Source organism: Mustelus asterias, chromosome 26 (genome assembly GCF_964213995.1).
Source record: "Mustelus asterias chromosome 26, sMusAst1.hap1.1, whole genome shotgun sequence".
Taxonomy (NCBI): Eukaryota; Metazoa; Chordata; class Chondrichthyes; order Carcharhiniformes; family Triakidae; genus Mustelus; species Mustelus asterias.
Genome location: NC_135826.1, coordinates 5,603,472 through 5,617,318, shown reverse-complemented (window position 1 = coordinate 5,617,318; position 13,847 = coordinate 5,603,472). Strand labels below are relative to the sequence as shown.

The following is a 13,847-nucleotide window of genomic DNA, read 5'->3' as shown; positions in this document are numbered from 1 at the left end:
TTATTGAGGGACAAGGGCCAAGTTTCATCACTGAGTTATCCAATCTCAGTCGAGTGACTTTAGGACAGTGACTTTTTGTCTCAGTGCCTTGGGCTTGGGACAAGAATAATCAGGGGTTACCCAAGGGGGTATGAAGCACATTGGGCGAGAGTGTGTCTGTGATGACCCCAGGCTATGTATCCTACCAGCTCACGTGTACATGCATGAAGAATGGTCATTTTGCGTTTACTCCACTTAGCAGAAAGCAACCGTTACCTGTTGACCAAACCTCAAGCTGAGTCGGCTTCAGAAGAAGCTGGCAAATATTCACCGAAATTTGTGCAATTCGATATTTCAGTGCAACTGTAACCTGGCTGAAAGCAATTGGTTCACATTTATTATGCCGTCATATGGCCAATTGTAATGGAAAATTCATTGATTAGCCCATTTTATCCTCTTCAAATCTGTCACTGTCAATACCTCTCTCTAATTGAGTGATCTCCTTCAGATTCCTGCATACATACCTTGCAACTTCAGCTCTGGATCCGGGTTCGATTCCTGGCTTGGGTCAATGTCTGTGTGGAATCTGCATGTTCTCCCCATGTCTGCGTGGGTTTCCCCCAGGTGCTCCGGTTTCCTCCCACAATCCAAAAGATGTGCTGGTTAGGTGCATTGGCCATGCTAAATTCTCCTTCCCAAACAGGCGCCAGAGTGTGGCGACTAGGGGATTTTCACAGTAACTTCATTGCAGTGTTAAAGTAAGCCTACTTGTGACACTAATAAATAAACCTAAACATAAACGTCTCCTCATGGACAGAATTCTCCCATCTCACCCGTGACAAGTTTGGCAGGGTGGAGTGAAGAATCTTGCAGGAGCCAAAAGTTGGAAATCTGCTGGCGTAAAATCACGTCGCAATTCTCCCAGTAGCGGTCGGTCTTCCTGATCGATAGTGGCGTGACTGCGAATACAATTTGCATCTCATGGATGTTCATTAAAACAGCAGCCTATCAGCATCCCATCATGTCTTTCAACCTTATGTCACGCCGGCGGGAATCAGTTCCATAGTACTTGATTGGCTGAGGATGTGAAACTTACAAATACATGTACATTTGTAACTACTTGTACATTTCCTTCTCCTTGTCACCTTTCTTCCTACTTTTGAAGTTTCTCTTCAAAACTCATCCTCTTTGATTCGCTCACTCAGTTCTCACTCCCCTCACGTTTTCCCATACCTGGTTTTAAAAGTATTTTTCCTCCTGATTGTGAAATGCGCTGAGGCATCTTCCTGGATGTAGAATGCTGTGTGAATGGATTAGTTATTAATCAGACATGGAAGATTCTGCTCCCATTTTTATTCCTGGGTTTTTGCTTGTAGGTCAATATGGAATTCCCAAACCCTGGTATTTTCCTGTCCTCCGGAGTTACTGGTGCGGAGAGTTCTACCACACTGAGGATCTGTTTGAAGTCCCTGATAACAGCAGCACCAATAAAGGTAAGGGTTTCAGATCCACAATTCTGGATTTGACATTTCTGTACATCTCCAATAATTTTAAGATCACCAGCAGTCTGCTGGAAGACTATTGGCCTGGGATTTTCATCCTTGAATTGGGAAAATTCCAGGCCTAGCCTGCCCATCTCTGGAGTAAGTGTCTGTAAAGGCAGGACCGGCTTAGATAGGATGGACGTAGGGAAGTTGTTTCCATTAACAGGGGAGACTAGGACGCGGGGGCACAGCCTTAGAATAAAAGGGAGTCACTTTAGAACAGAGATGAGGAGAAATTTCTTCAGCCAGAGAGTGGTGGGTCTGTGGAATTCATTGCCACAGAGGGCTGTGGAGGCCGAGACGTTGAGCGTCTTCAAGACAGAAATTGATAAATTCTTGATTTCTCGAGGAATTAAGGGCTATGGGGAGAGAGCGGGTAAATGGAGTTGAAATCAACCATGATTGAATGGTGGAGTGGACTTGATGGGCCGAATGGCCTTACTTCCGCTCCTATGTCTTATGGTCTTATGGTCTTATGGACCGTCATTGCCAGGGTGGGGTATCAGTATGGGTTGGGACTGGCATAGCCGAGCTCGGCTAAAGCTTGGGGCAGCCAGGGGCTGTCCGGTACGGAGGTTGGGAGTTTAAAAAGCCCACCTCACTGCTGTGGGACATTGTCTCAGTTAAAGTAGAAATACAAAGGCTCTCTCGCCCTCACCCCCTTCTTGCCCCTCACACTTTCCCATTTCATGCCGCCTCCTGCCCCTCCCCCACCTCCAGTAGCCCTCCGTACCCTCGATGCCAAACTCTACCCTTCTTATCCTGAATGGCTCCTCATGTCTCCAGTGTTGAGCTATGACACTTATATGCTGATAGGCCCACTATACACTCTAGAGATCCAAAAGACAGTAGCTTTAAAAAAAATCAATCATAACTTTCTAGCTGTTTTTTTTTTAAGTAATTTCACTAGAAGACAATAAAAGTGTCAATCATCCAGACACTTTAAAGTATCAGTAACAATAAAAACTGGAATCCCTTGAAACCACTTAACCTTGTGTAAACAGCCATTGTGCAATTGACAGTGGGGATCAGAGAGCCTGAGCTGTCAATCAAGTAATGTTTTCAGTGGGGCTCAGGTGTTTCAACAAGAGTAATGCTTGTCTGGACTCTGAGCTAAGCCTCATTATGTATGCTTGGTATTTGGAGTATTAGAGGCTATGGGTATTGGGTGGAGGGTATTTCCTGATCTAGGAGGTATAAACATATGTAATAAGAGGTCCTCTCAAGCAGACAAGGTTCACAAGATCTCCCCAGGGGTTCTGAACTGCAACTCTTTTGAAAAACCTGGTCCAACTCCACGTGGAGGAGAAAGACATGTCTTTCCCTGCAATGGGGCCATGGGCTTTAGACAGGAAACAGCCTGCACTCTTTAAAAACATTGCTGAAATATCAGACAGCTCAGGAATGGGGTTGGGAATCCTGTCGTCTGGGGGCCCGCTCACCATTTCAAAGGGTTCGAGTCATCCTGACTGGGTGAAAAGAAAATCCAGGCTGTTGACTCTGGTTTTACTCTCCACAGATACAGCCTGGCCTTCTGAGTATTTCCAGCATTTTCTGTTTTGAATTCAAATATCCAGTATCCACAGTATTTTACTTGTGTTCCTTGTATTCCAAAAAATTAATCTGGGTAACACGGCTAAGATCCAAATGTGACTTGCTCGGACCACAGTGTGGATTTCAAGAGCTGGATAAGCCATTTGGACAATTGGACTATCACCTTTTATGACGAGTGTTTTGCCCTTCGATGTGTACAGCTGAAATTGCTGCTGTATGTGGCAAGCTCTAGCGGCATTCCTTCTTTTCCACTTCCCCCTTCTCTCCCACCCTGGCAGAGTTTCCCTTCCACCCTGCCAAAGTTCCTTCCCTCCCCACCCCTACAGGGCTCTCCCCTTGTCTCCCCCTCTGTCATAGCTCCGCCCCCACTCAAGCTCCACCCCTTGACACTGCCCCTTGCACTGCCAGGGTGCCAGGCAGGCACTGCCCAGCCTGCCCCCGACCACCACCAGGGGGGGGAATGGCCTCGGATCCCCCTGGTGAGACCATCGTGTCTGGTCTCCGCTGATGGAGACGATCTGTGATTCACACTGGGGAAAACCTCGATCAGTGAGGTGGTAAATCTAAGTGAGCCTGAACGATAGCGTCATTAATATTTAAATTGAGTTTGCTCCTGTTCTGGGTGTGAAGCCGATTTCGCCGGTGAAACCGTGCCAGTACGATCAGGACAGGTGAAAAACTGGGTGCGTTTGCCTCCTGCCCAATCTTACCACCTCGCTTCGCCGAAAGTCGGGCAGGATGAGGCTGTAAGATCGTGCAAAAAGAATATATTGATATATGTATCACCTTGTTCCATTCTCAAGTATGGGAAGTTCCTATAACCCCCTAGCAAGAAATGTTTGATCAACAAATCCACCTGATTAGTTTAAAATGGCTGAGCAAAAGTAGCCATTTTTAAGTAAAAGCAAAATACTGGGGATACTGGAGGTCTGAAATAATGACGGTGGCTGTGATTTTCCTGCCCTTCCTGCGCCGGCGAGATCCTTCAGTCCCACTGACCGCGCATCCTCCAGTCCCACTGACAGCGCACCCTTGTTGCGGGTTTCCCGGTGGCATGGGATAGATTCAATGGGGAAATCCCACTGACAGAACCAGAAGATCCAGCCAATGGCAGGCCACCTCCCGCCGCGGAGAAACACCCTGAGGGGAGCCGAAGAATTCCGCTGAGGGTTTGGAAAAATTCAGCAGGTCCGGCAGCATCTGTGGAGAGAGAAAAAGTTAACGTTTTGAGTGCCTAACTTTTGTTCCTCTGTCCACTGATGCTGCCGGACCTGCTGAACTTTCCCAACAATTTGTGTTTGTATTTCCAATGTTTTTATGTTTGGGTTGTCACGTTGACTCATGTTTTGATAATTTTAGATAGTTAACACTCAGGAACATCTTGCTTTTTTTTCCCCTCCTCCCAGTCCATCTGGAGAAGGAACCAACTCACCTCAAGTTGGGCGTATCCATCCAGAAACTGGTGAAGGTTTACGGAAAGAAGGTGGCTGTTAATGGACTAAGCCTCAATTTCTATGAGGGGCAAATCACCTCATTCTTGGGGCACAATGGAGCTGGAAAAACAACCACCATGTAAGACTTGTTTGATGGTTGGGTAGGTATTGATTGGGATGTGTAGGTAGGTGAATGTGCTGCCCGGTAAGCAGTTTTTAATATTAAAATAAGCATTATGAAATTGTAATTTCTGATCTAGTAATAGCTAACAGTTGGCCATTGTTATACCACCAAGTGTAGTATATACATATATTACAGTTTGTCAGATAAATTAGTGAGGATTATGAATTAGCTGTACGAGCCCAAACACCGATGTTTCAGTTTCCAATGGGTCAGTCCTGATCAAACCAGTTGGGGAAATATCAAACAGAATTCTATAACGTGGAGTGGAAAGAGGTGTCACATCTCTCCCACAGTCACATGTGTTCTTGACTGCTCGCTTTGTCACTTCTTTTGTCATATTTCTCTTTTAGTCTTTCTCTTTCTTTCTTTACCATCTCTCGTGATCACACGTCTTTATTTTTCTCTTTTTGTTCATTCCTGGGATGTGGGCATCGCTGGTTAGACCAGCATTTATTACCCATCCAATCTTGGCTTCTCCTTTTTCTCTCTTGCTCCCTCACCACTCATTTCCCCACTCCTCGTCTCCCTTACTCCCATCTTTTAACCACTTTTGTCCCCCTCCACCCTTCCCTCTCCATTGTATCATTTTCCCCATTCCTCCTTGCTCTAAACTCCATCTTTTTATCATCCTTTTCTCTCTCTTGCTTTCTCCTCCTGTGTTTTCCCTCCTTCACCCTCCCTCCCTTCTTCCTGCTCTCTCTCTCTCCCTCTCTCTCTCTCCCTCCCTCCTTCCTGCTCGCTCTCTCCCCCCCTCCCTCCTTCCCTCCTTCCTGCTCTCTCCACCTCCCTCCCTCGTTCCCACTCTCTCCCTCCCCCTCCCCCCACCCCCCCTCCTTTCTCTCTCTCTGCTTGCTCATGAAAAACATTATCTCACTTTTGGAACAAAGTACAAAATGAGCATAAAATTTGATTCATTGACAGATTCTGGTTATAAATGCTGCACTCTAACAGGGATGCACTTGGCCAGCTAATGTCCTTCGATCAGGGGAACAGTCTGCTCGACCTGCCATTTAAAACCTCTCCTTCCCTTGGCTCCTGTTCAAAATGGAGGCATTATGCAAAAATGACACATTTGGAACAATTTCCTAGATCCTCATTTAAAGTCAGTGTTACATTCAGCCCCAGTGACTCTGGCATTCTCTGCCTCTGGAACGTTGTTAAGTGTCGATACAGTCAGGTTTTGTGCTCAGCTGCACTTTCACAAATCTCTCCCCTTAACCCTTACTGGATAAACCAGCTTGTCTCGCGTGTTTTTCTCTCTACAGCGACACTTCAATGTACAGTGGTCTGAAATGATGTTTGTTATTCCCTGCAAGGTCTATCCTGACGGGATTGTTCCCACCTACGTCTGGGACAGCCTATATTCTGGGCAGAAATATCTTCACTGAGATGGATGCAATCAGAAAGTCGCTCGGGATGTGTCCACAGCACAATGTACTTTTTGACATGCAAGTACCTTTTTTAAAATAAAGACTGTTCCAACAGGCCGCACACAACCTGTCTCATTATATCCATCTTATCATCCAATTCCAGTTTCGCTATCAAGATAAAATTGAAATTTTCCTCATTACAACATCTCCCATCCATGCCTTTGCTGTCTTAAGGCTTGTGTATTCCCATGTTCTCTTTGATTGCCTCAAAGCTTCATCTTTCTTTAAGTTGAACTCATCCAAAACCCTGTTCCTATCATAACTCTCACCAAGTCCAGTTTGCCTTTCACCCCTGTACTCACTGACCTACATTTTCTCCTGCTCCTCCAGCAATACCTCAATCATAGAATCCCTACAGTACAGAATGAGGCTATTCGGCCCATCGAGTCTGCACCGACCACAATCCCACCCATATCCCTATATATTTACCCACTAATCCCTCTAATTTACGCATCTCAGGACACTAAGGGCAATTTTTTTTTTTAGCATGGCCAATCAACCTAACCCGCACATCGTTGGACTGTGGGAGGAAACCGGAGCACCCAGAGGAAACCCACGCAGACACGAGGAGAATGTGCAAACTCCACACAGACAGTGACCCGAGCCGGGAATTGAACCCAGGTCCCTGGAGCTGTGAAGCAGCAGTGCTAACCACTGTGCTACCGTGCCGCCCCAGTGAGAAAATTCATGTCCTGGTTTTCTAATCCCTGTCTGACCTTGCCCTTCCCTGTAACCACCTCCAGTCCTACAACCCTCTCATTTCTGGTCTCTCGCACATCTCCCATTGTGTCCAAACATCCCCTTAGTGTCCCGGGATGTGTAGATTGGAGGGATTAGCTGGGTAAATATGTGGGGTTACGGAGATAGGGCCTAGGTGAGATTGTTGTCGGTGCAGACTGATGGGCCGAATGGCCTCCTTCTGCACGATAGGGATTCTATGATTTTATTAGCTCCAGCTTTAAGCTCTGGAATTCCCTCCCCAAACCTCTTCTGTCACTCTACCGCTCTGTTCCCCTTTAAGCTGCTACTTGACAAGTTTTTGGTCATCTGTTCTAACATTTCTGTGTGACTTGGTGTTGGTTTTTGTAAACGCACCTATAACATCATTAAAAATATTCTAAAGGCAAGTTGCTGTTGTTTTGCAAATAACTCTGAAGAGTTTTTAGGGTCAACCATGATCTTATTGATTGGCAGAGCAGGCTTGGGGGGGCCAACTCCTGTTCCTATCTCTTATGGTCTTATTAACCTTCATGACCCGATCCAACTATTAATAATTCTGTGTGAAGAGTATGCTCGGATATCCATCGCATGGTTGCCATTTCCCATTCTAACCAATTCCCTAGCGTTTATTGCTGTAAAAAGGAAAAGAACATCTTCATTTACCCACTGTGTCCCAGAGGCTGTGAAATAGGCCCTGTGTGCGAGAACTGGTAGCCCCATGGGTATCTTGACTAAGTAGTGAATTTTGTTTTTGTATTTATATTCCAATTCAATCAAATCGAGTCCAATTCAGAGTCTCAACAAGTTGAGACATTCCCGATCCAAGCTGACAAGACAGGGCTCTCACCTCCTGTCTTTGGCTTGATCTACATGATCCAAGCTGATTGGAGTAGGCATAGCTCCTCCTCCAAGGCTTGATCTCATTTGCATCTTAGCCAAAAGGCCGAGATGCTGCTTTTAAAAATTGCTTCAAAAGAAGCTAAAATGTAACCTAATGATTTCAACCAAGTACAACATGTCGATACCTATATATAGGCCTAGGTAGGTAGGGACATGACCGGCGCAACTTGTGGGCCGAAGGGCCTGTTTGTGCTGTAGTTTTTCTATGTTCTATGATACTACACTTGATCTTAGCCAAAAGGCCGAGAGGCGATGTTGAAATTGAAGGTGGAGTTTATTGCAGGCAACGGGAATCTCACCAACCAGCTGGAAAGCTGGTGAGGACATTGTGTCACCACCTTTAGGAAAAGCTTGCCAAATTACTGCCTCCCAGGCATGTAGGTGGCCAGCGGTGGACCCTCCCCAGGATTAAAGACTCTGAGGGTGGAAATTCTGACCCCTCCCCCTGCCCAACCCCCAAGAACTGCCAGCCAATTGGAGGTCAGCAGCTATACTATTTTTTAATTCATACAGGGGATGTGCGCATCGCTGATTTAGCCAGCATTTATTACCCATCCCTAATAACAGTGGTGTCTTGAGGTGGTGTTGAGCTGCCTTCTGGAACCACTGCCGTCCACGTGATGTAGGAGCACCCACAGGTATAAAAGATCAGTTTATTCAGTGCAAACCACAGAGCAAGCCCAAGGTTCTTCCTGGTCTGTGTGGGTTGATCAAATATTGAATAATACAATTCCCCTCTGAACTAGTGAGAAAACTGATTGTCTCCATGCAAAGTGGGACATTAATAAATACACAAATTCAGTTGGAGAGGATTGATATCGAGTCGGGAAACGTGAGGGTTCTGTGACTTCTGCAAATCCTATTAAAGGCCAATGGAGAGGGGATGCTGCAGCATTGAGGAAGTCTCTCAATAATCGAACGTTTGTCATTGTTTTAGACTGACTGTGGAAGAACACATCTGGTTTTATGGAAGGCTGAAAGGCCTGACTGAGGAAGAGGTAAATGAAGAAATTAAGTTGATGATTGACGATGTGGATCTGGTACATAAACGCCAGGAACAAACCAAGAATCTCTCGGGTATGGAATCAATTCTTCCCGTCCCTCCGCGTAACAGGCTGCCATCTTTCATTCCGTCTCCACGTGTAAACGCTCTATCTGTGTATTCTCAGGTGGCATGCAACGAAAGCTTTCAGTTGCCATAGCGTTTGTTGGGAGGTCAAAGGTCGTTATTTTAGATGAGCCGACTGCTGGTGTTGACCCCTACTCCCGCCGAGGAATATGGGAACTCTTGCTGAAATACAGGAAAGGTGAGTCAGCTCCAAAATCACCCTTAACTTGGACCAATGCTGACTTAGAGTTGAGGTTAGATCGACAGTAAATCGGTGAAGGTTGTCTGCTCGCAAACCTTTCACTGTTTTGTGCCCAAGTTGTAGACTTTTATTGTCTATGTAGACTCTTTAAAAATGGAAAAACCTTGGAAGAGAGTGGTTTCTCAATGGGCCAGTTTCTGGACATTTGCAGCTTACCTCCCTCAGACGAGTCTTTTTCCCCCTTCTCCAGCCCTTTGGTCTCCTCTCTCCCTAACTCAACAGGTTCCTTCGCAGTTGTTTCTGTGACCAAGGCATTTTTGCTTTTCCTGTTACCAAGACCTTTAACTGCACAGGGAACCGTGTTAGAGTCATAGAATCCCTACAGTGCAGAAAGAAACCATTCGGCCCATCACGCCTGCACCGATTCTCCAAAAGAGCATCAAACCCAGGCCCACCCTCTTGCCCTGTTCTCGTGACTGTATGAACCTGGGAGGGACGGACCGAACCCGCACATCATTGGACTGTGAGAGGAAACTGGAGCACCCGGAGGAAAGCCACGCTGGAAAAGACAACACGGGCCTTGGCAATGACGTCCTCCACAGTCAAATATTCTAGCAAATTGGGAAAAGTACACGGTGGCAGTGGTTAGCACTGCTGCATCACAACGCCAGGGACCCAGGCTCAATTCCAGCATCGGGTGACTGTGCGGAGTTTGCACATTCTCCCCGTGTCTGCATGGGTTTCCTCCGGGTGCTCTGGTTTCCTCCCACAGTCCAAAGATGTGCAGGTTAGGTGAATTGGCCATGCTAAATTGCCCCTTAGTGTCCCAAGATGTGTGGGTTAGGGGGATTAGCGGGGTAAATATGGGATAGGGCCTGGGTAAGATGCTCTGCCAGAGAATTGGTGTAGACTCAATGGGCTGAATAGCTTGCTTCTGCACTGTAGGAATTCTATCGTTCATTCCTGACCTGAGATTGACTTTGGAAACTTGACATCTCAGTCAAACCTGCAGTTATTCATGGAACTTAGTGCTTTGGTTGTGGTTTGTCACCCTGCAGGCCGTACCATAATATTATCGACCCATTACATGGATGAGGCGGACCTCCTTGGGGACAGAATTGCCATCATCTCCCAGGGAAAACTCTGCTGCTGTGGCTCTTCTCTCTTCCTCAAAAACCATTTGGGAACTGGCTATTACCTGACCTTGGTTAAAAAGGAGAACGACAGGGCAACGCCAGCCAGCTCCAGCAGCACCACCATCGGTGTGAGGAAGGTACCCTGAGAATTGTGTCCGCATGCGCGCGCCTCTTATACTGTTGAGCAATGTGTTAGTGGCCAAGTCACCCAGTAGCTCAGCTACAGAAGGAGAGCAATGCTATGGCAATGAGAATATCTCCCCAGCACTGGCAATGGCTGATCTTCAAATTTCCATTGCTACGGGCAAGAATGTAGCCTTCAGTGTAGCTGGAAACCTGTTTCTGCCTCAAAGTGATAATGTTGACTTGGTGGCAAGTGTTCATTTATCCAAAAAATCTGTCCAGTGAATTCGGATAAAGTTTAGGATTGCTTTAATTTATAAAAGTGCTGGAATGTAAAAGTGAATTGCTAATATCGAGTACATTAGCAAGCAATGTTTTGGTAAAATCTTGTTTGGATCTGAAAGCCTGATCATAAAAGAGAGGGACATTGGGGGGAAGGTGAGGAGTTTCTGGGAGAGAATCAGTCAGAGCAGCAGATGATGGGATAAACCTCAAGCTTGACACACCACATGAAGTAAATACATGAAGTAAATCCCAGGTTGGATTAAGGAATTTTTTTTTTAGCTTACAATATTGTAGTTTTTATAATAAGACATTTAAATGTAGCCACATGATTTACCTCATCGATTCTTTTCAATCATTCTCCAGACTCACTCACTCACTCTCGCGCGCGCACAGACACTCACACACACTCACACTCACTCATAAGTGCAGGCCCCCATGCCCAGACTCTCTCGTGCGCACCCACACCCTCTCGCACACGGGCTCCGTCACTCAGACGCGTTTGGTTTTGATGGAATATTAAAATTGCCAGGTAAAGGCAGCCAGGATTGCTGAAATGCCAGGGACACTAAAGGGACCCTCTTATTCTGATGGGCCAAATGGCCTTTTCTCATCATTAACTGTTATTTTAACATTACCAGGATGACAGTGATTCTGAGAGGAGCTATGACACTGGCCTTGGCAGTGAGCAGTACAGTGAAACTGGTGCTTTGGGTATGTTTCATTTCCTTTATCAGTATGAATGAGGTGTGCTTTATCATTGTTCCATTTCAGTCCAGCACTCGTAATCCAACTGAGCACTAGGGTAATTTTACCTTTTGTCATTTTTTAAATGGATCCAGTTTCAGTTGAGCAACGCCTCTGCGTCATTCTCTAACTTTTATATCTGCAGCATGATCCCATGGGAGGCCAATCCACTGAATCATCTCCCTTCCCCTGACTGCAGAATGATAGAACCAGGTTTTCATAGCTTGATCACTCCAGACAGTCCATTCAATAGAGTCTGAAAGGAGCCTCTTTCACTAAGTGGAATCCTCTGGAGGTGACCAGAGTCTTGGCCATTGGCCAGAGAGCCAGCAAGACCCCTGCGTGGCCTCTTAGTTTTGGGAGAGTCGTCTGCATCCTGTGCCACATGGACACTTGACAGATCAGGGTCAGGACCCTGGGAGAAAAAGTCTACTCAGCAGCGCCACTGGGGATGCAGTGGCTGCTGCCTTTACTGCACCCACTCACTAAAGCCCTCGGATCAAGGATGTGGAGATGCCGGCGTTGGACTGGGGTGGGCACAGTAAGAAGTCTCACAACACCAGGTTAAAGTCCAACAGATTTATTTGGAATCACGAGCTTTCAGAGCACTGCTCCTTCATCAGGTGAGTCACCTCATGAAGGAGCAGCGCTCCGAAAGCTCGTGATACCAAATAAACCTGTTGGACTTTAACCTGGTGTTGTGAGACTTCTTACTCTGATCAAGGAGGAACCCAGGGTGGAACTTTCACCTCCTGTCTACGGTGCATTCTATAGCAGGCGGGTACAGAAAATTTGGAGAGAGGGTGAAAACTGGATTCCTTTCAGCTGGAAATCTGCCTCAGAGGAGCGATGCAATGCAGCGCACAGCTCCACGTGGTCCATTATGGAGCAAGCCATTGGCATCCTGAAGATATGCTTCGTATGTTTGGACTGCTTGGGTGAAGCTCTGCGGTACTCTCCAGAGAGGGTGTCCCACATCAACGTGGTCTTTGCGCCATGCACAACCTGGAGCTTTTAAAGGCAGGTTGCCTTCCAAGATGGCGACGTGGAGGAGGCTGGGAGCTTCTTGAACAATGGAGAGCAGGAAGGACAGGAATCAGAAGAGGAAGAGGAGAACTAGCTGCCACGTGACAATGTCATCAAAGGACATGAAAGACATGCCCATGCCACATTAATAGCCGCAAGATTCCCAGACGATAAGATGGGAGGCAGTGAGGGCAGTTTCTGTCTCCCACTGCCATGCCAATGCAGTGAAAGGCCTTTACAAGCAGCAAGTTCAACATTCGGACTTGCACCTTCAACCCTCAGGATTCATTAGGCTCTAATCTTTGGAAAGGTCAGTGACAATCCCTGGTTCCATTGCTGCAAATTCAACTCAGCTACACATCACATGACTGAGACTTTCACAAAGGGAGGCAATCACTGAGTGGGAGCATGGCTCCTCCTCGCAAGAAGAAAGCACGTACAGGCATGTGGACTATGGTTTACAATGAGAAGACCATTCTCATTAACAGCAAATGTGAAAGATCTAGACAGTGATTGAACATTCATGGCCGAAAAGTGATGTCAATATTTCTCCATTTTCCTAACCTACACCTGGTCCAGTCCTGACACCCACAGCAGAGGAGGAGGCTGACTGCTGTGCCCTGTTGTCTGTGATCTTGCCAGGTGCCCTCTGGGGGCCTGGATTGTCCCCACCTGATAGACATCTCCTTCTCGGCACGATACACCCTCCTCACCTGACCAACTGAAGCTATTGGGGCCAAAGGCAGAGAGGGTTCTGAGTGGCTGGACACCATTGGAGTGTCCTGTGTAGAGGCCCTGGAGTGTCTGGCTGATATCTATCCTCCCTGTGGCTGTCTGTGGGCCCCTCCCTGACTCCTTGATGAGAAGGGGCACCTGGATTGGGGTAGTGATGTCCCACTGAACCCCCTTCCCTCCCCTAGCCACCAATGCCTATAGTGATGGATGCAGGTCCGAGTGCATATCCAGTAGAATACCTCACTTCCCACGGCGACCTGGGGGCACACGCATTTCAGAGACATGGCATCAGACAGATAAGGAAGGTTCCTCCATCCTTTGCTCCAATCTGACTGCCTCTCGCTTGTCTGTCTGATGTTCCCCGGACTGTCATTGTATCTCCAGTGTTGTGTCAGAGGCCATTCTCAGAGATTTGTCATTCGCCTGGGCCTCAGCAGGTGCCCTGATCTCCAGCATTCCTCCAAGTTCCAAAGACCTCTCACTGTCTCTGACTGTCATGGAGGTGTGTCTGAGGTTTTCCCCAGAAAGTGACCCCAAAAGTAATCTAACACCCAGTGGATTGTGTGTCTCTGCGCTGGTGGAGGGTGCAGGGGGTGGGGGGGTGGTGTGTCTGCGCTGGTGGAGGGTGCAGGGGGCTGTGTGTGTCTGTGCTGGTGGAGGGTGCGGGGGGGGGTGTGTCTCTGTGCTGGTGGAGGGTGCAGGGGGCTGTGTGTGTCTGTGCTGGTGGAGAGTGCGGGGGGGGGT

The 13,847-nt window shown here is 47.2% G+C and overlaps 1 protein-coding gene across 1 annotated transcript in view; it reads left to right on the top strand.

The window, feature by feature from the left end:
* The window catches only part of LOC144479438 (phospholipid-transporting ATPase ABCA1-like), a 174,324-nt gene that overhangs the window by 97,650 nt on the left and 62,827 nt on the right, over nucleotides 1-13,847 (top strand). The window contains exons 18-24 of the mRNA XM_078198097.1: nucleotides 1,356-1,472; nucleotides 4,484-4,649; nucleotides 6,011-6,142; nucleotides 8,682-8,821; nucleotides 8,914-9,051; nucleotides 10,113-10,327; nucleotides 11,237-11,309. Coding sequence (XP_078054223.1) covers nucleotides 1,356-1,472; nucleotides 4,484-4,649; nucleotides 6,011-6,142; nucleotides 8,682-8,821; nucleotides 8,914-9,051; nucleotides 10,113-10,327; nucleotides 11,237-11,309 — 981 coding nt within the window. The remainder of the gene's footprint in view (nucleotides 1-1,355; nucleotides 1,473-4,483; nucleotides 4,650-6,010; nucleotides 6,143-8,681; nucleotides 8,822-8,913; nucleotides 9,052-10,112; nucleotides 10,328-11,236; nucleotides 11,310-13,847) is intronic.